The sequence below is a fragment of the Nansenia antarctica genome (assembly GCF_963989245.1).
Source record: "Nansenia antarctica genome assembly, chromosome: 2".
Lineage (NCBI taxonomy): Eukaryota > Metazoa > Chordata > Actinopteri > Argentiniformes > Microstomatidae > Nansenia > Nansenia antarctica.
In genome coordinates, this window is record NC_137675.1 from 75,231,529 (window position 1) to 75,258,075 (window position 26,547).

Below are 26,547 nucleotides of genomic sequence, written 5' to 3' on the forward strand. Positions count from 1 at the left end.
TCCACATTAATCCACATTTCTTGAAACTAACCAAACAAACAAGGGTGTAATATAGGTATGAATACAACCCGATAAACAGTACCCCTGATGTGAAGGTATGAGTTGATAAATGCACTGTTTAGACAAGAGATCCATCCTGATGCTCAGGAGAGGATGTTGACCGGGGAGTCGGGTTTCCTATCAAACAATAGAGTATAGAAGTAGAGGGATTCACAGAGACATGGTGACACAATTGACTGTGTTCATATAAATATGGGACTAAATTTGAAAGTAATATATTAGCACATGATTTTCTTAAGCTTTTAATCAAAGTTCAGGGAATTTACACTGTATGAAATACAATATTTTTTTAGACTGTATGAAATACAATATTACAACAAAACAGATATACGAGCAAACAATGTACAAAGTAGACTGCAGGAAGGGCTGTTCTGTACTGAGTAGACACTGTGCGACTTCTTTGCTCCATGGTTGAGCACAATTAGATGTCTAAGAAAAAGCACCATTGAGATATCAAAGTCCATCATGGCTGCTTAGGATCCTGACCAAAACAGGAAGTTCTTCACATTGCAATTCTCCCTTTTCTCTCTCTCTCAGTCCTGATGGTGTATCCTCTTCCCAGTCTGCTTGCGTCTCTGCTTCTTGCTGGTCCTCCCGAGCCTGTTCTTCCTGTCCGTGCCACCTCCACTACTGGCCGGCTTCTTGTCTGTTATCCGGCCTAGTTTTCCTTTCCCTGCCTTCCCTTTCCTCTTCCCATGCTTGGTGTTAGAGTGGAGCGAGGCGTTCAGGTTGCTGATCCTACAGAGAGGGGGTAACAGCCCAGGGTGAGAGAGAAACACAGCCCAGCAAAGCAGACGGGGACAGCCAGGAGAGCGGGGTTGGTGAGAATTAGCCAACACCATTGTGCTCATATGATTACTCTAGTGCAGTGGTTCTCAACCCTCTCCTCAGGGAACCCCAGCCGCTCCACATATTTGATCTGTTCCACCACCAGCACACCTGATTCAACTAATCACGTACAAATCAATTAGGATTTGTACGTGATTAGTTGAATCAGGTGTGCTGGTGACATATTAGACACCAGGGGCCGGATTCACCAAAGTGTTCTTAAGATAATTCTTAAGACAATTCTTAAGAAAAAAGATAAGATGTTCCTAAGAATGTTCTTAAACGCTATTCACCATTTTTTTCTTAAGAATTGTCCTATGTCTTAAGAACTTCTTAGTTTTCTCACTTAAGAAGTTCTTAGATTTTGAACTGTGATTTTTACACCTGTGTGTCTCTCTCTCTCTCTCTTGAACTTATGAAGAACTTCCATCTAAAATGTGAATATAAAATAAATAATAGTAAGGACATTGTTTCAGTTACTTGGCCTACTTAAATAACATGTTCATAATGATTAATTAAGTAGTATACATCAAATACAACAACTGCCTCCTTGATTTACTTTCTGAGTACATTGTGGTGTAATCTAGGAATAGGCCTACATGTGACACAGGCTGAAAGGCCCATTTCAGTTATATCTCAAACATACAAACATGTGATAGACATTCACACAAAAGTACTCTGACCAACTTGAATTAACAATATGTGTTAACACATTGTCTAGGGCTAAACTAAATATTAATAAAATCAAATAAATGCAATACAAAATTGTTCAAGTAAGACTTACCTTTCACTTTAGCTGCTTTAAGACAGGTGAGAGCTTCTCATAAAGTTAAGAAGACATTTGAGAAGAAATCTAAGAACTTTGTTTTGGAGAATCTCATTTGTTCTTAAGTTCTATCTTAGGAAAAATCTTAAGAAGAAAGTTAAGAAAAAACTAAAGTTAAGATAAGATTTTCTTCGGGAATACCAAATCTTCTTAAGTTTTGTCTTAAGAACAAATGTTGTTCTTAAGAACAAATTTGTTCTTAAAAACGCTTGGTGAATCCGGCCCCAGGACTGGATACACAATGATAACAGAACCGGACATATGTTGATAGATACAATCTAATAAACTAGTTTATTATAGTAATTAGTACAAATTAGGGCGTTTCACTGGATGTCAGAGATGATATCAAGGAAACATACTTTTTATTGAGGATGGGTTCAAAGGATTTCTTGGGCATAGAACTCATCCCCCCTTCAGTCCCACCTTCCTCATTTGCGTTGTCTCCAGCAACCTTCACAGGAGAAAAAAATATATCCGTCAGAGACAATCCTTTGCACATCCACCCATTATGTTTAGGCTATACCTACACCAGTATCCGAGTAGGTTAAGAAAACGCTTTCTTTACCTGATTGGTTGCTGACCCAAGGATGCCGCCCCCTGAGAGGTCAAGGTCACTGATGGTTGTCACGGTCACAGTATGGTTGGGGTGATCGTACTGTACAGACTCTGTTGTGGCAGTTATTGCCGCCTCCAACTCATCCTCCTCCTCCTCCTCCTCTTCTTCACCTATCATCATAAGCAGATCGAATAGATTGAATTTTCTTTAAAAAGGTCTGGGTAACACAAACAACTTATTGATATGTGAAAGATGGCCATGAAAATTCTATCAAGTCTGCATTACTGCACACTACATCTTCTCTTTGAGCCAGCTGGCTCTACACCAGGGGAGGCTGGCGGAGGTAGAAACCATAACACATGAAATGGAATGAGGAATGGTGTGACTGATATAATTCCATTAATTACAATTAGCCCACACCCTACGATTTTCTACCTCCACCAGCCTCCTCTGCCCTACACCAGTACATTTTAGCCATTGCCAGTGCCTGTCGATTCTGAGCATCAACCCTTGATATCTTTTCCTCAACTGTCATCACTCACCAAGAGCTTCTCTCCTCTCCTCAAGCAACCTGAGGTACTCTTTGTGTCTCTGGAATGAGAGGAAACACGGTTAGTGCCCCCTTCTGTCCAGGGTCCATAGATTTAGAATTCTCTCCGCATCCATTTCTTTCTCTACCTGTCAGCATAATCAGCAGTATGAAATAATGACATGGGAAATCCTCTTATGTGTATTCTTCATGCGGTTGTCCTTTACCTGCTCTTTGACTTTTTTCTGCTCGTCCTTTATTTTGTTTTTGATCTCCACCACGGCTGCTTTGCGCCTCTCCAGCTTCCTCTTGTGGAACCCTGTCAGATACTCCCTGAGAGGCAGCATGGGAGGAGGGAGAACATTAGTCAGTAAACTAACCATCATACAGTACTGTGATGCAGTAATGAATGTAACTTAGCTAAGTTAGTCACAAGTTGTAGTGGTCTGGTACATTCATCATCACAGCATCCACTGCATTATGTCGCTGATGATTCGCTGTATTTCATAATAACCATGAACATTTTTGCCAAAAACCAGATTGTTGAATGAGAACTCGGTTGTGATGTGTTGACTGTTGACTTGAGGAAGGCTGACATGACATTAGCTGCCTCCAGTTGCTAAGCTGTACTCTTTGGGTAGCTATGTGTGGACAAACTTACTCTCGTACTGCGTCGTCGAACGTGAGGGTGAGCTTCGGCTCTCTCTTGCCTTTCGACCCAGGTCTGCCTTTCCCCGGCTGCTTCGCATTCTGAAATTGCTTTTTCATTTTTGCGACCTAGAAAACACGTGTGCTTCTTTTAGCAGCACAAGCTTGTTGATCCCCAAACTTCCTGCTTCGAGTGCGTCACTCAATGTCGTCCGGCGAGAAAATGGGAGAAAGATCGCAAGCACATGACATTCCCCCAACATGTGAGTTCTCTCTCCGAAAGATTCCATAACTGTTGTCATGTTGGTCATGTATGTATGGCGTCACGTTATTAGCAGTAGTGTATATTAACGAGCTTCACACTGACCGAGGGAACAAAAACAAGTGATAAAGCATTTCACTATGTCAATTACGTGAGAAATAAAAAAATTGATTTGATAAATGCCAGTGACTTGATGTACTTGAAATCACACTGTAGCCTATTCTTCAATACAGAGCAAAACAATCTGCAGATAAAAAAAACACATCTTTGAAGCATTTTCTCTCTAAGATTCGGTTGTTAAGTCGTGACGTGTTTCCGGGTCCAACGTTGGTTGAGGCGCTGTCTAAATTAAATTATATTTATTATTATTATTATTATTATTTATTATTAAATTATATTTATATAGCGCTTTTCCGAGGCTCAAATACCCTGACAATATGGGGGAAACGGGAAAGTGCTGTGTCCCTTGTTGTATGAATAGATCCGAGTCTAAAAAACGATTAAACTGTCATTCTACCGCTGTAGTACACTGGAGAATTTCTGGTTTGGACCCGGAAATTGCAAAACGTCACGTTTGACGTCAGACTTAACAACCGGATAGGGAGAGAAGAACCATAATATGGTTATAGACAGCAGTCTAACCTTCATTTGATAAAGGTGTGGAGAACAGGTTATTTGGGTGAGAATGTTTCAATTACATTACAGACAATGTTCCACACTTTAGGATACATCAGGTAGTTGAACAAACACAAGCCACTGTCCCCCTGGGGAGTTCCTATGGATTAAAAACAGAAAGACAACCAGTCTGGACTCACAATAGTTCCTTTCTGCTGTGGGGAGTGGCTGCAAGACACCACTATTCAGAGAGAAACGACTCAGGGAGGGGAGCTGGAGCAGGGAAACAGGAGAAGTGGGGGAGGAGGTGGGGGTGTAAGTAGTGCAAGGCAGATTGGGGATCAGGATGACAAATTCTGTGTCCCATATATATCTCCACCGTTTCCTTTGAAGTATGCATTCCCTCATAGCCTATGGATTTATATGGGAATGGATTACTGTTGGAGCCCATGCTTAGAGCAATCTTATATGTAGGCTATACTTATACTTACCTTAACTATATCCATGTGGGAAAGTGTACAAGTGCAGACTTCAGGGAAAGGTTGGATTGCTGATATCAACTTTGGTCCTTCCTCAAGTGTTAGAAACTCAATTCCTCACATCCTTTCCTCCGTCCTCCACTCGCTTCCTACTCAAAGCTCGTTGGAGGAGAAGATCTAGGTTTCTCTACTCAGATATTCTCCATTGCCTTTTGCGAAGGAAGGAGTGCAGGACTGAGATGAGGGCACAAGGAATCAAGTTTCTAACAAATGAGAAAGGGCCATTATATCTTATTGGGTCATGCCAAATACAGAGCTGATTAGTAGGACAACATCTTATGAACAATGTAGGTTCAAAGCAGCAATTCAGTGAGACACAGATTTATATTCACATAAAGAAAGACTCTGACAAAGTCATGTTTTATGTTGACCGTCATCAGTTTTTTGTTTTTTTATTACAAAACAAACTCAAAATTAACATAGAAATCCAGACACAACAAAACACCGAAAGAAAAAAATACATTTTGTAACATCATCAAAGCAATCGTTCCAGATAGTTGGTTGGGGGGGGGCAAATCTTTCCTTATAAAAGGTTCTTTCCTAAAAAAAATTGTGCCTGCATAAAGTGTATGGGCATAATTGTGTTTGACTGAGTCCATGCCAACAACACTAAAAGGTGCCCAAGAATATCCTTAAACTGGCATGCTAATTTGTTGTATGGACAATTCTACAATATGCATAAAATATACAATTATTTAACCCTAATAAAAAAAAGTCCCCTTCTCTTTCCAACAGTTCATGTCCCTAGGTTGCCTTGCAAATATAAAACAATGATATTCAAACAACATCGCTCTCTAAAAAACTGAGCATTTATAATAATAATGATAATAATAATAATAATAATAATAATAATAATAATAGAACAGCCATTAAATAAGAAAATCAGAACATATAGATTACAGGAATGACAGACACACACCTAGCCAACAGACAACACAATTAAAAAGCAATTGGACTGAGATTCCACAATGATAGCTTACACAACAAAACAAAAACATAATAAAAGAATGATTTAACTACATCAAGGCCATTATGCTCGAGAGCTTTCCACCATCGATTATACTATATATAGTATACTTGTATACTGTGTTATTGTATACTTCGCTGGAACACCCATCTACAAATGGATCACTATTTGCCTAATCTGGCATGGCTCTTTGTGTCTACTTCACTCCAACACAGGGTGCAGATAGAGATAGATCAGCTAACCTCATGTATGACTGAGCTGTTCCAGCCCAATAGCTCTGGCCCCTGGCTAGTGTTCATGATTGAACCCGAACCCCTTCATTTGAGATGTTATGGTGTTTCCTCTGCATGTTGTTTTTCTCTCTCTTTCTCTCTCTCGCATAGGTAAGAACATCCTGCTTTACTCTGTTTAAGACTGCTGTCTCTACCTGGCTATGTACAACTTATATACAATCACATGACTGTGATACCATGTATGGGACTGACTGACTGACTGTGTGTGTGTGTGTGTGTGTGTGTGTGTGTGTGTGTGTGTGTGTGTAACCTTTAAGTGACTCTCCAATTGTGTTAGTTTGAACCTTTTCCTGGTTTGATAATAAATAGCATTTTCACAGCACTAGCTAGCCCCATTAGTATTGCACTGTGCTGCCAAGTCTAAAAATAAAAGCTGCTCTGGGGACAGTAATTAATGTGACACTGTACTAAGTGCGCCACTGATAACTGTCATCTCGCCAATTGATGTGGTACTATATTGCTCGCTACAGTACACTGGCATTGTACAGTCAATGAGGTAGATATAAATAGATACCAGCGGAGGCTGGTGGAGGAAGAAATCAGAGGATAGGCTTGTTGTGACACGCGTTGGATACCATTCCTCATTCCATTCCATGCATTACAGATTAACCCATCCTCCTCCACCAGCCTCCCCTGATAGACACTACTCAGCACTGCACTGCGAGAAGCAAGCTAATCTGCATCGTGCAGTAGAGGCTGGGGAGGGTGACTGACAAAGTTTCAATACACTGAAGGCCTTTTTGTAAGCCACAGTATGTTTCTATGTTTGTCAAAAACATATGCATTTCAATATGTAAGTGTCACGAGTGTGTGTACATGACACTATTAGCATTAAGCATTTTCTGTGGTACCAGTGCTTATACAGCCTACCATCTACCGAGGCTGAGACTCAATGCAATGCACTGTGTTTCCTCTGAGTAAACCCTACATTAGTAGTAACACAGTCTCTCAGTCATACTTGACTGACTTGATCAGACCATTCTGAGTACACAAGGGTGGGGTCCGTTTATCAATATGCCTGCTTATTGTAAAGGGGGTACGTTTCAAAACAGCTGTTAGCTAATGAAATAAAGTGGATTGGGGGCAGAACCAAATGGAAGCCATCTTGTTTGGTCCCTATATTCCCCTTTGGGGCCGTAGCAGTGTTAGCATCATTCCAGTGAGCATGGGAGAGCATGTACAGCAAGTCCATCTGTGTGGATATATGGGGGTGTTGTCTGTGTGTGTCTGTGTGTGTGTGTGTGTGTGTGTGAGACAGTAAATATGCCATCGTCTGAATGCGAATATCAGTCTATGAATGTTGCAGTTGCGTAGCAACAAGAAGATAAAAGGTCCCTTTAGTTTGTCCTGTGCAGTGTGTCTGGTATGAAGATAACAACGTGAGTCCAATCTTTACTGTCAAATCATTAGCATGGTCCATGATAAAACGGTGTGCTAATCTAAGTGTATGGAGCTGGGTGGCTGATCTGAGATCAGTATGTGTAGCCTGATATATAAATGTATGAATCATGAGTGTGTGTATGTGTGTTTGTGTGTATGTGTGTGTGTGTATGTATGTGTGTGTGTGAGAGAGCAGGGGCGCATCAGGAGGCAGCGATGGTGGTCCCCCCGCTGAGGCGGAGCAGGATCTGCTGACAGTCCTGTAGGGAGCGGTGGTCGCCCACACGCTCCAGGGTGCGCTTGGCCTCGGCCAGCAGGCGGGCACGGTGCCCGGGTGGAGTCAGCAGAGGGAGGGGCAGGTGACGGCACGCTAGCAGGATGGCGTGGGCGCGCTCCCGCTCGCCCAGGACACAGTCACCCTCTGCTGGCAGGAGAGGGGAGGAGGAGGGGGTGGGGGAGAGGGGGAAGGATTGGATTGTTTAGGGAGGTGGAAGGATATAAAGAGATATTTTTGGGGGGATCAGTACATCTGCTAAGAAAGAGATTAAAACCTAAGTAATAATCATAACATGATTGATATCAACATGAATCAAATTAAGTGTGTGTGTGTGTGTGTGTGTGTGTGTCTTTACCGGCTGTGTATCCAGGGTTGTTGCTCCTGCGTCGGAGGCTGTGCTCCAGCAGCTGGTGTGTGCGGGTGGGACTGGCCCCCGCCATCAGCCTCACTGTGGTCTCATGTAGGAACACCTGGGAGGGAGGGGGAGGGGGGAGGAGGGAGGGAGGGGGAGGGGGGTGGGAGATAAGACACATTAATACACTACACACACTACTGTACATCAGTTACAGTTCATTTATCACAGCCAAAATTACAACAAAACATCAGTTGCACTGGATACATTCACAAAATCTCATCACTAGGATAAGATTAGATCAGATTGTACTTGACTGATTCCCAAAGGGGTCATCTGATTGCAGCAGTTGATCGGAAAGATGAGGCGTTCTGGTACAGTACAGACAAGCAGGTTTCTTGAGTCAACTTCATTAAGTATACTGCTGAACAAGCTGCTTTCTGGAAGAGGGCCGACCCACCTTGTGTTGGGCCTGTCTGTAACATTGGCCAAGCCTTCGCAGTGCACTCAGGTCCCTCTGGAATCCGGCCAATTGGGAGCCGGGGGCGGGGCCTGGCTCGCCATTGCTGCTTCCTGCTCTCTGCCATAGACTGGTCCTCAGGGTCAGCAAGAGGTCACAGACAAGAAGCTCCACCCCCTTAGTGTTCCAGAGAGACAATGGTAAGGCTGATGATGGAACCTAAGTTTTTAAGTTCAAAAGCAATTTGCACACCTTCAACAAACTTCAACCTTTGCAAGTGTACAAACGTTGCCACAGAAGAAACAAGTAGATCACTGCTCTGCTATAACAACAAGGCTTTGATTAACTACGACTCGTATATCTTAAAAAAGCCCATTGGTGGTCGGGACGTTGCTATGCCTACGAGACTTATAATATATCATTATATAATTAGCTAGAGAGATAGCTAATGCGGAGACATTATGGGATAGAACATAATGCACAGTTACTTTATATTGTGTGTGTGTGTGTGTGTGTGTGCGTACAGTTCTGTGTTCTGGGGGGGGTGAGTGGTGGGGTGTGTTGCAGATTTGGGAGGCCTCTGTATTGCACTGCAGAGGCATTGCACTGAGCTTCAGGATCATGCAATGCAATGCAACTACAATGCACCACAGCCACCCCCTACCACCCACACCCACAGCCCCTGGTACAACTACAATACACCACAGCCACCCCCTACCACCCACACCCACAATGCACCACAGCCACCCCCTACCACCCACACCCACAATGCACCACAGCCACCCCCTACCACCCACACCCACAGCCCCTGGTACAACTACAATGCACCACAGCCACCCCCTACCACCCACACCCACAGCCCCTGGTACAACTACAATGCACCACAGCCACCCCCTACCACCCACACCCACAGCCCCTGGTACAACTACAATACACCACAGCCACCCCCTACCACCCACACCCACAGCCCCTGGTACAACTACAATGCACCACAGCCACCCCCTACCACCCACACCCACAGCCCCTGGTACAACTACAATACACCACAGCCACCCCCTACCACCCACACCCACAATGCACCACAGCCTCCCCCTACCACCCACACCCACAATGCACCACAGCCACCCCCTACCACCCACACCCACAATGCACCACAGCCACCCCCTACCACCCACACCCACAGCCCCTGGTACAACTACAATACACCACAGCCACCCCCTACCACCCACACCCACAATGCACCACAGCCACCCCCTACCACCCACACCCACAATGCACCACAGCCACCCCCTACCACCCACACCCACAGCCCCTGCTACAACAACCACAGTATGTCAGCCTGACTGAGTCTGTACTGAGCATCCATTTCACACTGTCACTATACAACACAACGGTCACATAGAGATAAATGCTGCAGCATTGGTCTGTTTTGTCAGTTTGAGTTCTCTCTAGTGTGTTTGTGCATATCCACAGGAAATCTTAAAATCAACTTTGTTCCTTTAAAACCTTGTGAATACTTCTATAAATGCCGGTTCAGATTTACATTTTAACCATTTTAGCAGATATCCAATTAGAGATTACAGAGACAGTCTCCCTGGAGTAACCTAGGGCTAAGTACCTTACTCAAGGGCACACTAGCGGTGGTGGTGTCCCCCGGTGGGATTTCAACTCACGACCTTCTGATCACCAGTCCAACTCACTATCCACTAGGCCACTTTCACCCCCATAGCTACGCATGAAGACACTCAAGATGGTGAAAATAACCCTCCCCGGGGTGTGTGTGTGTTCCCTGGCAGCGCCTATGTTGGGTGTGTAACTATGGTTACAGTACCTTGTTGAGCCAGTTGCCAGACTGGGCGAGGGGGACAGAGATGCTGGTGCGGAGGTAGCTGCTGGCCCGGTCGCAGTGAGACAGGCAGGCTACGGTCCCCTCCCCCTTCAGAGGAGTCAGGCTCATCTGGACCGCCTTACACAGCAGCAGCACCGCCTTGGGCAGAGGGTGGCTGAAAGACAACAGGGCTTTTAACACTAGAGTCACTGTCTACTGTGTACAGTATATGCACGCATACATACACGCAAACAGACACACCACACACACACACACACACACACACACACACACACACACACACACAACATGTTTACATCACAGTCATTGCCTGCCTAATCTCATCCCTAGACACATAGACACCAGACCTTTTGTTTACAATACAAGGACCGGGAGAACCTGCAAGTCTCATAGTTATTGTCTTAATCGGCTTAATCAACAACAACAAAATCAACAAAATCATCTCCCACAACTCCGCTCTCCAATGCGTGTGCACCACACCTTTCTGCAGTTGTGTGATTCACTGAAATCAAATGACTGTAAATGACAAATACTCATTTAATTTAATCCATTTACCATTTAGCAGAACGCTTTTAATCCAAAACGATTTACAAATAGAGATTTGTAAGTAAGTGCCTTACTCCAGGGCACACTAATGGTGGTGTTCCGGGCGGCATTCAAACTCATGGCCTTCCGACCATGACCGTTCGATCATCATCCAACTCACTATCCCCTAGACCACCGCTACCCCCCCCCCCCCACCCAATACTTTACTCCCGATATTGACTCCCAGGTTTGGGTCATTATTCCAGGCTTATATGCACTGTGGACGGATGTTATCGCCCGCCTGCCCACCCACATTGCATCACATGTTTATACATTGTACGTGCACAGACAACACACAGAAACACACTAGATACTTACTCCAGTGTGTGTAGAGCTCTGGGCATGCGCTCTGCCTCCGCCAGCAGTGACCTCACGGCCATGTCGTCGCCCTGCAGCCAATGGACAGCTGCCTTCAGGACCAATGCCCACCAGCGACTCACTGGGTCCGCCACTACGCAGAAGAGATTAGAACATTATGAGCTCTCTATTGGGAGTAAAATAGTTAGGTTTGTGTTTGGGGTATGAAGTAGACGATCTGACTTGCCACTAACCCACCGTGGCTTGTCGAAGAGATTAGGCAACATATTTTCTACATTTATAAGTCTTTTATTAGCACTAATCAATGATATAAGACATGCTTGAATTTTTATTTTTGTATTAATTGCTTAGCGTTATGTAATAACGTGCATCACTTATAACTGAATGGAAAAAATAATAAGACATTCAGAACATTTATTAACTCCGATGATGATTAACTTCTCATAGTCATTACATCGGAAGTCAAACAAACGTCAATGACGGGAATGAAGATAAGAGAGATGTGAATATGAATCAACAGTGAGAACCTGTACAGCGCAGGTGTGTGTGTGTGTGTATGTGTGTGTATGTGCTGTAGCTACCTGCCATGGTGGTGTGACTGGGCAGGGCTGGGAAGGGAGGAGAGGGGGAGGGAGACTCCTCCGTACAGCTGTTCAACAGCTGGACAAACTCCAGGGCACTGGAGAACTCCCTGAGAGAGAGAGAGAGAGAGAGAGAGAGAGAGAGAGAGAGAGAGAGAGAGAGAGAGAGAGAGAGAGAGAGAGAGAGAGAGAGAGAAAATAGAGCACATAAACAATCTGTCAAAGCCAGACTATGACAACATCAGTGTGACAGACTGCAGTGACAGAAGTGACAGAAAAATCAGGCACTGTAAGGACCCCACCCAGCCTCACCCTGAGCCGTCCTTGCGTTTGCCTGCCTCCGTGTCGTTCTGGGGCTGGATGAGGGAGTGCACAGCCCTCTCAAGCAGCTTCTCACAGAAACAGCGATGAAGCTGGGCGATAGGGTCCGCTAGTGTAGGAGAGAGAATCTTTCAAAAACTGTTTCTGTAAATGTGGATTATATGACAAAAAGTTACGTATAACAAGAACATTTCAATGGAATGAGAATGACTCAGCTCCATTGTGCAGACGTAAGTGTACGTGCCTGGATCTCTCTGAGAGGTGTACACGCCCTCTCTGCTTTCAGACTTCACAGACCAATCACAGCTGAGGAAGAACTGCCTGCCCAATGGGGTGAAGAGCCAGCGCAGACAGTCAGGGATGGGCTTCGACTCTGATTGGCTGGCCACGCTCTCAGCACAGCTCAACAGGTAACCCTGGGAGATGCGTGACGAGAGAGAAGACGCGTGAGATGACAGTACCACAGACGGGAAAAAGTATACCCTGTTCACAATGGAATCATTCTCTTAGAAAAGTTTTATTAGTCCTTCACATAAGCGATGGTCCTCTCGAACTCGCAGTGATAAGAACTCGCAGAGATGTGAAGGGGGGAGTAATGGAGGAAGAGAGGATGGAAGGATGTGCCCTGAGACACTCACAGGCAGGAAGGAGAGGTGGTGGCCCAGTACGGTGCGCAGGGCTGTTGCTGCAGTGACGTAGATCTGGGCCAGCTGTGTGGCGGCCATCTTGCCCTGGGCACTCTCGCTGAGGTTGACGGCGCTGAGAGACAGAGCCAGGGACCACAGGCCACGGCGCTGGGGCAGTTTCCCTACACACACACACACACACACATACACACATACACACATACACATACACACATACACACATACACACATACACACATACACACACACACACTAGGGCTGCACGATTAATCGATTTTAAATCGAAATCGCGATTTGAAATGATGCGATTAGCTAATCGCAAAGCCTGCGATTTGCCCGCGATTTTTTTTTTTTTTTTTTTTTTTTTTTTTTTTTTTGCTATTTAGCAGACGCTTTTAATCCAAAGCGATTTACAATTACGAATTACAGGGACATTCCCCCTGGAGTAACTGAGGGCTAAGTGCCTTACTCAAGGGCACACTAGTAGTGGTGTGGTTTCAGGCGGGATTTGAACTCACACAACCTTCCGATCACAAGTCCAACTCACTAGACCACCACTACCCGTATGGGATACGTCATACAGCGCGTCGGATTCAACGTCAATGAACGTCAACGTCAATGAACGTCAACAATGAACGTCAACAATGGACGTGAACGTCAATGAACGTCAACGTCAATGAACGCACACCAACAACATCGCAAGTGAAACGCCCACGTTTCGGTAGCTAGCAACATTCATGGTGGATAATGGCTTCAGCAGAACCAGAAGCAACGTTGGACGTTTTAGTCCCGAAGAAAAGCAGCACTTCTGTTGTGTGGAAGTATTTCGGATTTAGGACGACTGATGTGCAACAAAAACAGGTGTTGTGCACGACCTGTCGTGGAACAGTCGCTACATCCAGAGGCAACACCACAAACCTATATCAGCACTTGTGGGGGTGCTAGAGGAGGGAGCCTCTAAGTCCCCTGAAGACGTACAAACAAACTGCACGTTGATACGACCTTCCTAGCCGGAGATATGGCCACACTTTACAAAAACTTCTTTTTTTTTTTTTTTTTTTTTTTTGCTATTTAAAAAAAAAATTATCGCAAATTAATCGCAATCGCGATATCTGTCCAAATAATCGCAATTCGATTTTTCCCCCAAATCGTGCAGCCCTAACACACACACACACACCACAATGACATCTGTTGGTGGACTAAGGAGTGCTTAAGTCACAGTGATAATATAAGTGACACAGTGACACGGTTTCACTAACTAACCAGGGAGACAACTAGCCTGTCTTCCTGGACCTGGACCAGTGCCTTGCTTCTCATCATAACAACTGAGACGGTAAACCCAATGATCTGTAAATACCTCAGTCCTGAGTGGTGTTAGTGTAGTCACCTGTGAGCTGCAGCTGGCTCAGCCTATGGTAGACCAGAGCTGCGTCCCGGGCGCTGGTCTTAGACTCCTCCCCCTCATGCTTCCCACCAACCTGGCGAACCAGCCAGCCCAGGGGGGTGGGCCGATGGAGGATGAAGCGAATCAGGTTCCAGGAGAGGGAGCAGACGAGGTCCAGCCCGGTGGTGGGCAGGGCTCTGGTCAAGACCGACAGGCAGGTCTCCAGACTGGCCATCGCTGCTGTATAGTCACCCTGCAGGACAGAGGGGAGGGGGAGAGGAGAAGACGGCTATGAGAATTCATACTGAGGTAGTAGTGTAGCATTAAGACGTGTAGAGAGAATGAGAGAGTCCTAGAGGGGGCGCCAATATCAAGAAAATGATATCGGAGAATCTGTGAGCAAGAAAACTCAAATCAAGAAACGGTATAATGGTAGACCTCAGGGATATGAGGCCACGCCCGTGAAAACAGCTTTCGTCAGATATACGGTACTGTAGTGAACAAGAGCCAACGAGAGCTGCCCTTCACTTTCACATACTTTCTTACCATGCCCCTTGGTTTCTTCTTTTGTGGTTCCCTTCTCAGAAAACTAGCCTAAAGTAAACAGCTGCCTGGCTGGATGAGAACTAAAGATACTTGTATTCTATCGGAGACGCTCACAACTCCACAACAAAACTTTCGACACACAGGCTTTGTCGACCACTCTGTTGGTCTATTCTGTCCTCTATTGCATCTCCGTTTTATTTTTAAAAGTCCCTGGCAGGGTCGCCTCGCTCGTCTTTGCTATGACGTCCTATCCCAGAGTTGACCTCTAAAGCACAAAGCAAATGACCGAAAGAAAGAGAAACTGACCAAAACTAGGCAGAAGAGGAAAGACAAGGGACACAGGTAAGACAGGTGAGATTACGTGAGGGGTGCAGACTCACCCTGTTGAGATGCAGGTCTGCTTGTTTCCGGTGCCTCCAGAAGGAGACAGATTTGGGCGAGTGGAGGGGGGTGACTGGTTCCCAGAGGTGAAGCACCCTCACACAGCCCCACACCGCACCCACACCACTCAACACCCACACCGTCACCCACGGCAACAGGCACCACAGCCACGACGCTTGGGGGAGAAGAGGGGGGGGGGAGACGGGGTAAATATAGGGCTGGGTTCAAAAAATCGATTTCCCGATTCTGAATCGATCTTCATTGAATGAGCGATTATCGATTCATAAATCCCGAGATCGATCTTTCTTCTTTTTTTCTTTTTTCTGCTTGCAGCTTCAACCCGCAACGAGATCTCGTGGCCAGATCTCGCGCTACAAGAATTTATCATATCTCACGCAACGACCAGGCTTAAAGGCAGATGTCTGGGTGCATTTTGGATGTAAAAATTATTATGCAAATAAGCTATTTGAGACAGTCCTGAGGGATATGTGATGTCTTGTTTACCGATAGGCTATGTTTGTAGCCCCATTATTTACACTGGCTGCAGTAAAGCACGTTAAAAAGCACTTTTTGTAGTGTCTGATTTAGCAAAATGTTGGTCAATGATGTTCATTTATGTTCCAATAAGAAGTACATTCATGTAACTGCTTTGGAGTCAATTCTTAATGTAAACATTGATATGTTTAACAATGCTACATGTTATAGGGTTCCTTGAACCATTTATAGCATTAGTTCTGAGAATCTCTTCATATTCAAGGAAAATGTATATTGCAGGCACGTGCCGTGAGCTTTTAGATTGGGTAAGCATAAGATATAGAAATACACGTAATTACACATACACGCTATCAGTGAACGCAGTTTCAAGGAAATGCAATTTTGATGCCCTAGAACCCGCTAATAAACTGTAGTGTCACTTTGTGATCAGATTACCCCCAAAAAAAACAGTTGCCAGTTTCGACTATATCAGGGGTGCTCATTGTTCAAAGATCTTTTCAAGTAGCCAACCTGCTGAAATCTACAAGTCCAGGACCAGTTTCAACATCGCACACGCACACACGCACAACACAGACACACACCGTTTCCATCCTCCATAGTAAAAAAACTCACAACACACTTTCTTTTCACACTTTGTCACACAGGCACTTGACATCACATCACAGACCCTCCCTCTCAAAGTACTCAAACCATATAAACAAGCACAGATCGCCACCAGCCTCGCGAATCATATACATCATATAAACAGCTCATACCAGGCTTGCTGTAGCCGCTGGCGACTCTCCCTTTCTGAGTGTGAACATCGGTGAGCGGGCGGCCGGGCGGCCTTTAGCCAGTAGTTGTGTTTTTCCAGTCCAGTCCAGTCTACGAAATCCCTTTAGGTCGCTGACAGTAATGTCCATATTCACAAAATCAAGCAAGTTATCCTTATTGATTATTATTATTTAGATCGTTTGAGCTACCTGGCATAAGCTATTCTGCCGGGCGAGAGGTGAAATGTTAAGTGAACTTGAAAGTGATAAGAGCCAATCAGTAGCTCTTATCGGAATGAAAGACCTACTCTGATTGGCTGTAAGCATGCTTACCCTGGTCACATTAAACCGCGGGCTGAGGCATCGGAAAAAAATAAAAAAGACATTTTCACGCATTCGAATGTACGCGAGGGAAAGCAGAGAGAGGAATGCTTATACGCAACGCAGAGTAGGGAGTGCTTTACTCCTACAGGTGGCGCTAAAAATGCAACGTCAAAATGAATGACTCCTGCTGCCCTGGGACCTAAAATACAACTCTTTTAATGAAAACAAACAAACGGTTACATGCACTTTTATTTTAATATTTTCACGGTCCTTTTTTCTTTTTTCGTTGGGTAAGCACTGCTTACCCTGCTTATATGGACGGCACGTCCCTGGTATATTGTAACTAAATCGAATCGGAATCGAATCGAATCGAATCGAATCGTGAATCGAATCGAATCGGGAGCTGTGAATCGGAATCGAATCGTTTTGGGAAATCAGTGGCGATACCCAGCCCTAGGTAAATATATGATGTGTTCTAAAAGATTCTAATCGATTGTACCGTCACTTATCCGGATTAGTCTCTCAATAAGACAGAATCTATTGTGTGAGAGATACAGGACCAGTAAGAGAGCAGGAAAGATCATCTCTGATCCTTCTCACCCCGGTCACCAACTCTTCCAATATCTCTCATCTGGAAGAAGGTTCCGGTCTACCAAAACCAAAGCCCCCTGCCTCTCATTGACTCTGGGATTCTGATATCAAAAGCTAACAATCAGCAATGTATCCTGCAAACAACCAAGAAAATACCATATCTGTTTGTAAATAAAGTGTCTCACCAAAGTTCTGGGTCTGACTGGGGAACCAGACCAGGGTTCTGGAGGGTCCGTGGCCGGTGGCCAGGCCGGGGCTCCCCTGAGCATCGGAACCCAGGAGGGAGGGCAGGGGGTTGAGGGAGAGGCAGAAGAAGGTCAGTGCACAGAGGAGGAGACGAGAGCGATCCATCACTCCCACGGAGGACGGCGAGTCAGGCTCACTCTTCACCTGAGAGAGGAAAGGCAAGACAGGGAATGAATGAACTGTAGTCACTGAGTATGGGAACCGGGAAGGAAAATGAACATTTTTTTTTAAAGAGAACAGAAAAATGTCCTTGCCGACTTGGGGAACAAAACACCAGCTCCTATCACGTGTGCGTGTGTGTGTGTGTGTGTGTGTGTGTGTGTGTGTGTGTGTGTATTATACATGCCCTATGTGTGTGTGTGTGTGTGTGTGTGTGTGTATTATACATGCCCTATGTGTGTGTGTGTGTGTGTGTGTGTGTGTATTATACATGCCCTATGTATGTGTATGTGTGTATTACCTGATCATGGTCCAGTAAAGGGCTACCAGGCTCTGAGTCGATGCAGTAGGGAGAGAAGTCCTGGTGGGGAGATCCAGACCCGGAGTCTGAGGCTGGAGGTGACATCATCACCACTTCTGGCTTCATCTCCACGTCCTCAGTTAAGATGATTGACTCTAAGAGAGAGAGAGAGAGAGAGAGAGGGGGGGAGGGGGGTGAGAAATAGAGAGAGAAAATGAAAAAGAGAAGGAGAGAGAGCAAAAAAAGACAGATTGTTAGAGACATTCTCACTCTCATATAGAACTCATAATAGACTGTAGGTTACACACACACACACACACACACACGCACACACGCACACACGGTGTGTTCTACTACAGGAGGACATACTGTTTTTCGGGTTGCCCATCTTGAGGGCCATGTTCTCCTGTCGTAGTTTGTGGTTGGCCTGCTGCAGGTATTTGATGTAGTCAATGGCTTTCCTCAGAACACCTGACTTATGCATCTGTGAACAAACACAATGGTAATGCGTGAATGCACGAAAAGTACATTCGCAAGGATCACACAGATCTTGTCTACAATGGCTGCTTTCTTTTCTCTCAGGAAATGTGAAAACATAGCTAATAAGGAGACTGAATTGGCTATATTTGAGATATTAACAGTGACATAAAAGTAACATTTGGGAACGCATCACTGTGTACTCAGTGTTATAAGTGCTCGTCTGTACAACATATTACTTGTAATATCCTCAGACCACTAGCCAGTGGCACAAAGCAAATCCAATCCAACTAGGACCAACTGCTGTGGTGGACCAGGTCTTTCTTGAAAAACAATTGTCATAATAAGTAAAATAACCACAAATAAGAAAAAAAGTAAACAAATGCCATGTCAGTAAAAATTACTTAAGGGAGTGTGTGTAGGCGACTGACCTTGGCTTCAGGTGTGTGTGTGTGTGTGTGTGTGTGTGTGTGTGTGTGTGTGTGTGTGTGTGTGTGTGTGTGCGCGCGCGACTGACCTTGGCGTCGCCCCCCATGACCAGGTCTCGTAGCTCCAGGATCTTGTCGTTGATGGACGAGCGGTATCTCTTCTCGATGATGTTGTGGGTGGTCCTCCGCTCGCCCTCCTTCAGAGGCCCCACCTGACCGATCATCATCTGGTCCATCGTTAGCCTGGCCCCGCCCCCACAGTGGGTGTTGCCTGACGACAGCTGCTTGATTGGCAGCTTGTCCCCGCCCCCCATCATGACAGGCATGGTGGTCAGGATGTTACCGCCCATCAGAGTCTTTGAGGGATGGGTTAAAAGAGGGAAAAAGCGATTGTGATGTTCAGTGAAACACAAGGGGATGAGGGTTAAGGGGAAAGGGGGGAAAATGGAAAATGTTATGGAAAAGTCTAGGTCGGAAGTTATTTAAATCCAGGCACAGAGTTCGCCTTAGAAGATGCAGAACAGAGAGAATAGAGTAAGTAAGAAGAGACAGGTATATAAACATACCGGCACCTGTAATGACGTTGTCTGGATCGGGGTGGTCAGGGTGTGTATTCCGTTAGGGTTCTGCATGGTGGAGAGAACCTGCGTCCCGTCGGGCTTCAGAGTGGTCAGAACCAGAGAGTCCGTCTTCAGGATCTGAGGCTGGTGAACCAGAAGCTGGGAGGAGAGACACTGGGTCAGTTTCCCTTTGAATTTGTACATAGACTGGATTTAGCTTTTTTGGTGGTTTGGTATGTGACACAAGCGAGTGTGAATGTGTGTGTATGTGTGTGTGAGTGTATGTGTTTATGTGTGTGTACTGTATATGTGTGTGTGTGTGTGCAGCCACAAGATATGTGTGGTGGCCTGGGAAAACCCTTCACATGGTGGCATTTTGACATTTTCATTTTTTTATATTTCCATAAATTAGAAGTTCTCAGCTATTCATAACTGGTTGAATGACTGAGATAGCCCTTTATTTAAAAAAGTTATGAGCATTTTAATGTATCATGTCAAAAAAAGTGAAAGATGATAAATGCTGCCCCCGACTCCTTTCTCCTCCGGGTCGGGGGAGGAGCCTATGCAGATCAGCCGGTCTCGTTTGTCTGCTTGTGATGCAGACAAACTACCCACCACAAAAACATAAAAATAAGTACTTTCTCTTTTGTTTTCTTAAAATGTTTATTCACCATAATGTAGTATGGAGTTCAAAGTACTAGAATACCACATAATATCAAAATCGCGATTTCCATCTATTTTTGCTCTTTGCCACAAACGAACGCCAGCGACATCCGACGGGTTTTCCCAGGCCACCACACATATGCTGTACTCACTGGGACCTGCTGCATTTGCTGCTGCACTGTGTGAACCGTGGGTGTGGACAAGTGCTGGATCTGGCCATTCTGTGTCAGCACGCGCTGGTGCTGGATGGTCATTGGCTGAACCTGTTGTGATGTCATGATGCTCTGCATCTGTGGTTGGAGGACTGTGGAAAGAAGGAGAGGGTACATCATATATATATATATAATATATGGGAATATACATAACTTGGAAGCAGCTCCATAACACTGACACTTGGGAAAAGCTACTAAACTAACACCAGCTAGAACACCGCCCCCCACCCCCAAAAAAAAAATACCCCACCAAGTTTGGAAGTTCAAAGCATCGCTGAGTATTAGTTAATTTAATATAAGTTAATTTACCCCCCCCAAAAAAGTAGCCATCAATTCCCCCCCATTCCTCACCTTGGAACTGCGTGGTGGGGCTCTGGTGGCAGATGAGAGGGTTCTGGATGAAACGCGACTGGCCTCCATTGGAGGTGATCATGACCGTCTGGGCCTGAGTCTGTATGGGGAGGGTCTGGTTGTGGGTCTGAACCAGGGTGTGGACAGGGAAACTCTGGATGCCCTGGGTCTGCATCTGGATGCCCTGGGTCTGGACCTGGATGGTGGGCTGGGGCGTGTGCTGCGGCTGGGGCTGGATGGCTTGCATCACCTGGGGCCGCGGCTGGAGCAGGGGAGGGGTGCGGACCTGGTGCTGGACAGAGTGCACAGTCTGGACTGGGGTCTGGGGCGGGGTAAGGGGTAGGGAATGGGGGACCAGCGCGGAGGTGGGGGTGAGGGCCACGTTGCTGTTCTGGTAGGTGGTGGTGATGGCAACGGCTGCTGGAGTCTGGGGGGTTTGAGGGGTCTGAGGTGGTTGAGGGGGCTGGCGAGCGGCGGTCCCTGCCGCTGCTGAGGCCATATGGTCCTCGAAGAGGTCGGGCAAGTCCCCCACCTGGTTACTGACGAACTGGAGCATCTCTGAGAGAGAAAGAGAGAGAGAGAGGACGGTCAGGTGGATTCATGAGTCTGGGCCTGTGACAAGCTATTTAAATAGTGGTTTGTACAGTTAAGATGCATCTTATCCTAATTTCGGAAGAAAGAAGTGAAATGCCAATGATTTTCATTAAAACGATACAGTTAATTCTGTTCTGCCCTACATTGGGTTTAGCTAGTCTAAATTGACCTTGACAATGACATATCTGATTGGTTTCCTATCCACAGGCCTCAATTGTTGCAGGGAGGCCGTCACTCCTTCTACCAACAGAGCACACAACCTGTGAGGAATGTGGACACACCTATGGATCGATTACATCACAATCCATCATCCCATAATAGTGTCTTAGTGTCTACTCTGCTCTACGTGTTGGAAAGTGTCCTTGAGAAAGAACAGATATTTAAGGTGACCTCGACCACAGACTTAGGCCTAGCTAACTGCACTTGGGTGACAGTGCTATTTACTGCCCTGGGCAAGGCCACTGGGTTGAAGGGAATTAAGATTGATGGAGTAGCCTTGACTTGACAAACTGCTGCTACTGTTCTGGCAGAAAGTCAAGGAGAGTGAGGGCTAATAAGGAAATCTTCACACCGCTAGCCTTGAAAAAGGACACGGTAATGTAATACTGATGATGTCCTTAGAGACAATGAGAATGAGGTAAAACGGTGTGGAGATAAGGATGCTCGCTGGCACGGAGTTCAGCTACAGGTGGTCATGCCTCGACTTCACTGATAACAGAGCATACAGTACATAGACAGAGCTGTAGCACGCGCAACAGACTACTACTACTAACGTAGGCCACACGAAAATCATGTCAAGAGCGTTGCCTTAAGAGGACTTTGGAATCTCAGGACTTCGAGTCCACATAGAGAGAGCTGTCCTATGGTATGTGGAATGACTAGATTGCGCAGGGAGAACCTGGGTTAAAGCATCACTCCTCTATCAATGAAGAGCTGCCTGCAGCCTTGACCTCACATGCTGCAGAGCAGTACAGCGCCAGGACAGACAGACAGACACTGTGATATTACATGCGTATTCCTTTTGACTCTACAGTTTGACTAGAAAGAAATAATTTGAACGAAAAAAAAAACGGCTAATTCGAGATGCCATATCTCACACTTAACAAATAGTCTACATTAGATGGTTTTATTATTGGCTTTTTCCGCTTGGAAGACTTCATTGATCAAACTTCCTAGCTAGCTTTCTCTCTTCCCTCCTCTCCCCCCATCTCTCTCTCTCTCTCTCTCTCTCTCTCTCTCTCTCTCCCCCCCCCCCCCCCCCAGGGGGTTGGCTTTCAGATACAGTGAACACAACAGCTCCCCGAGCCCCTGACAAGCCTGACACAAAGGGCTCCAACCGTCAGAGGGGGACAGTTTCCTAGGCTGCTCAGAGCAGACAAAATAGGTTATGTAACCAGAGCAGCAAATGCATGGGGAATAGTGGGGGAGAACATTTTAGAGAGGACAGGACTGAACACAGTCCTTATGGGGGCCCTTAAGGAAGCCTCATACACACACTACAGAGCCGAACCGTACTGGGGGATCGCTTGGTTACTCTTCCTCTATGTTTGCTGAAACGGTGTTGGAAAGGACGATGCAAGAGGAAAAGTATCTGAGGCAGCAAAGCGTGGTTCGGGTCAACGCTGTAGTGTTGTGTGTAAAGCCCATAAGACTTAACACTCAATTGGGTCACGTAGGATCGGCTAGCTAGCCTATATAGTGTTAAATTAAAGCCTGAGAGGAGTTGTAATTGCATTAGGTGATTCATGTGCGTTAGACCAAACTCTAGTGGCAAACAGGCCATACGGTATCTGCTGTGCTAGCTGGCTGTCCCTGTGGCTGGCTGGTCGGCCTTTTACACACACACACACGACACACACGACACACACGACACACACGACACACACACACACACACACAGTGACAAATCTAATTCACTATAAATAATAATGTTGGCTAGGCCTTTGAACTTTCAATTTCAATTACAGACTAGTTATTACTTATATAGTAGAGAAAAACAAACATGTGTTAGGGAGAAGCAGATTCTGCATGAATTAATAATGTGCATTGTGTGAAATGTAATAGGAACCCACTGAGTGGTCATAGATATATAGACAGAATATACGATGCTTAGATGTGAAGAGGCCTAGGTCTTTTCCTCTGTTTCCCTTTCATACCTAAAGGGTAATAACTGGTTGCATATATATCCCGCTTTTGACAAAACTAAAAAGGGGGATTACATAACCCAGCCCCGGTGTCTCTACCAGTTCCTGCACTGTGCTTCATTCATCCCACATTGTATGACACCACCGCATCAGATTGGAGACATAGCATTCAGTAAAATTCCTCTCTAATTGAAATCCGGTGACCTGCGCCCGGTCAATTCTGCACCCAAAGCCTCATCCTTTCACTCTGTGCCAAGGGTGAAACTCCTGTTTTGATAAGAAGGGGAGCCATGCTATCTGATAAGCGATGCTATCTCCGTACTGAGTCTGCGTGCTGAGCTTATAAGCGGGGTGAAACGGGATGACCCTCACCATACCCACATTGAAGGGGATCAGTCCCTCCCAAAAACAAAACATAGCTTTAAAAAACACGAGGTGTTTGTGTATATATGTAGTGGCTTCGGAAAGTATTTGGACCCCTTCACTTTTCCCACATTATGTTGTGTTATAGACTCAATTAAATGTTTGTTTTTTTCCATAAATCCACACACAAAATACCCCATAATGACAAACATTTAAATAGCTAAATACCTCATGTACATAAGTATTCAGACCTTTTGATATGACACTCTTAACATTTGCTCAAATGCAAAAATGTCTTCAACCAGTTAAATTGAATCCATCTCAGTGCAAAGATAATAATTTGAATGAATATCTTTTGTTTTTATAGTCTCTGGTTTGGCATAGGAATCAATTACACACTGTGTGGATTAGGATGTCACTACCAACTCAACAAATCTCTGAACTTTCTCTTGATTCTGACAGTCGCCAGTCCATGTCGGTGACAAACATACCCATAACATGATCCAGGTAACACTAGGCTATTGTTCACACGAGAGATGGTGCGGAAACTGCATTGCATGTGCTGGATTTGCACTAAACTGAATGCTTTGTAGTAAAACCAAATAAACACATTTCCAGCCACTTTATTTTCATTGTTGCAAACGCATTTATGGATATGAGATCCTTTTCCATTAAGGGATGCTTTTTGGCCACTTGCTTTTTCCTCTCTGCCATTCAGCTTTGTAGGAAGTGTCCCCAGTCTGAAGAGCATAAATACACACATCTAATCAATCAGATGAATAAGTAAATGTAGACCTATACTGTATAATACACACATAGCCTAATCATTCCAATGCTTGTGTGGAGTGTAAGACACAGCTGAGCACTAATGAGCTGAGCAACTCACACATACCTGAAGAACTTGTTTTTCCACAACACACCAAACTGTTGAATGAATCACACAAAGTATGTGTGGAAACTTCCATTGATTCAAACTTGATTACAAAGACCAGGGCCACTGAATTTAACTAAGGCTGTTTATTCCGAAAATAATCTGTCACAGACACTTGATAGCACCTGGAAGAGCATAGGTAAACAGATTAAAATGTGGACGTGTAGCGCAATAATGATCACAAATGAACCATTGAAACACTTACACTTATTTACACTTAAAATAAACATCAGCCTACAGAACTAGTGAAGAGGGCTTGTTTTGACACATGAAATGTACAACACATCCCCAGGTTCTCGATGAGATCAACACACACACACACACACACACACACACACACACACACACACACACACACACACACACACACACACACACACACACACACACACACACACACACACACACACACACACACACACACACACAAGCCGGAAAAATAGGCTTTAACACAACACAAACTTTGGTGGACAAAACTGATACACCACTACATTATCCTCAACACAAACACGTATTAAGTTCCTCACCATCGATGTCCCCCAGGGTAAATTCGTCCCCTAGTTCTGCTAACGTCGGGTCCATATTCTCCATAGTAGAGATGTATTCAGATCCACTGTCCATCCTGGGTCTCACGATCTGGCGTCTCCGGCTGTCACCGGGAGGTGGCTGGAGCAAAACACCCGAGCTGTCCAGAGAGACGTCTGAGGCGTTAGTAAACGCCTATACTGTATCGTTATCTTATCCAGGTGTCAATCAGACAATTAGAGTTCAGAAAACACTTCACCAATGCCTCAGAGAGGCCGATTTCTATTGAGATAAACTCATTTACGATTTAGACGTAGCCATCTTGTTTTCCACTCCTTACGTCATTTACAAACAGAGCCTGTGGATGCAGGACGACTCCTAATTGGCTGAATCTTGTCTGTTGTTGTCATGAGACCAGGACCGTCGTCCAATGAAACGAGCGCCTTTACTGTGGCCTGATAGTACGTCAGTGATCAGAAGCTTTCGCGTGGGCGCCCACGATTTGCCATCGGTGACAGGCCGCTTCTCGCCAGGTTGTGAGGAGTTTGCGCTCGGTTTCATATCTGAGCATCACGGCTTTACATCCACGGTAAAACCGCCGGTTTGCAAAACGAGTCTAGACAGTGATAAATGAATAACAAGAGCCCACCCAAAAAGGCACAACAGCTCATCGATATTTAATAAGACTAATTTGATTATAGTTTTTTTCCCCGAGCTCTTATGCTGCATTATTCATGATGTATCCTGATTTCCACTATTATTCTACATCGTCACCCATAACTTCATGTCTTTTTAAAAAAATGTTTACAAATTAAAGATTTGTCTCTAAGCAGAGTTCAACAGACACTCAAAAAAATGAACCCAAAAACTTTTAGAAATCATTTTATTATGCTTTTCACAATTGTATTCAAAAACAATTATTTGTATCTCATTCAAAAGGCCACATTTGTCAACAACCCATAAAATCACTGGAGCTAGTTCACTCGCTTAGAGATTCAATATTTGATCATTGAGTTGCAATACAGTACAGTGTCTATTGTGACTCATAAAAAATGTTTTGGAATACTACACCTGACCAAAACATTAGCTTATTATACCTGTGGAACACTGCATATGAACTAAAAATACACTGTGTTGATTTAGAATATTGTTATTCAAATGAAGAATACAAAAATATTTAAGGGTGTAAAATGTAAACTAGATTATCAAGGTAGAATTTGAAATGTT

At 45.0% G+C, this 26,547-nt stretch overlaps 2 protein-coding genes across 3 annotated transcripts; both read right to left on the reverse strand.

The window, feature by feature from the left end:
• Positions 1 to 299: 299 nt before the first annotated feature.
• Positions 300 to 3,620, reverse strand: nol12 (nucleolar protein 12). The gene is made up of 6 exons (XM_080524211.1): positions 3,461 to 3,620; positions 3,027 to 3,132; positions 2,813 to 2,861; positions 2,280 to 2,440; positions 2,074 to 2,165; positions 300 to 798 (listed from the first exon to the last, which is right to left on the reverse strand). Exons 1-6 carry the CDS (start codon positions 3,565 to 3,567, stop codon positions 594 to 596), a joined length of 720 nt encoding a protein of 239 aa, XP_080380337.1. The 5' UTR covers positions 3,568 to 3,620; the 3' UTR covers positions 300 to 593.
• Positions 3,621 to 5,581: 1,961 nt separating this feature from the next.
• srebf2 (sterol regulatory element binding transcription factor 2) lies at positions 5,582 to 25,626 on the reverse strand. Of its 2 annotated transcripts, none has more exons than XM_080524181.1 (19): positions 25,323 to 25,626; positions 20,764 to 21,321; positions 20,353 to 20,504; positions 19,550 to 19,696; positions 19,067 to 19,333; positions 18,442 to 18,556; positions 18,073 to 18,227; positions 17,552 to 17,756; positions 15,204 to 15,379; positions 14,281 to 14,530; positions 12,885 to 13,054; positions 12,491 to 12,662; positions 12,238 to 12,355; positions 11,926 to 12,035; positions 11,345 to 11,477; positions 10,424 to 10,595; positions 8,593 to 8,769; positions 8,136 to 8,250; positions 5,582 to 7,924 (listed from the first exon to the last, which is right to left on the reverse strand). In XM_080524181.1, the coding sequence occupies exons 1-19, from the start codon at positions 25,414 to 25,416 to the stop codon at positions 7,707 to 7,709; spliced, it is 3,504 nt and encodes a 1,167-aa protein (XP_080380307.1). In that variant the 5' UTR covers positions 25,417 to 25,626; the 3' UTR covers positions 5,582 to 7,706. The 2 variants fall into 2 exon arrangements, with proteins under 2 accessions (XP_080380307.1, XP_080380306.1); XM_080524180.1 differs by having other exon boundaries at positions 19,544 to 19,696.
• Between the last annotated feature and the right edge of the window lie 921 nt (positions 25,627 to 26,547).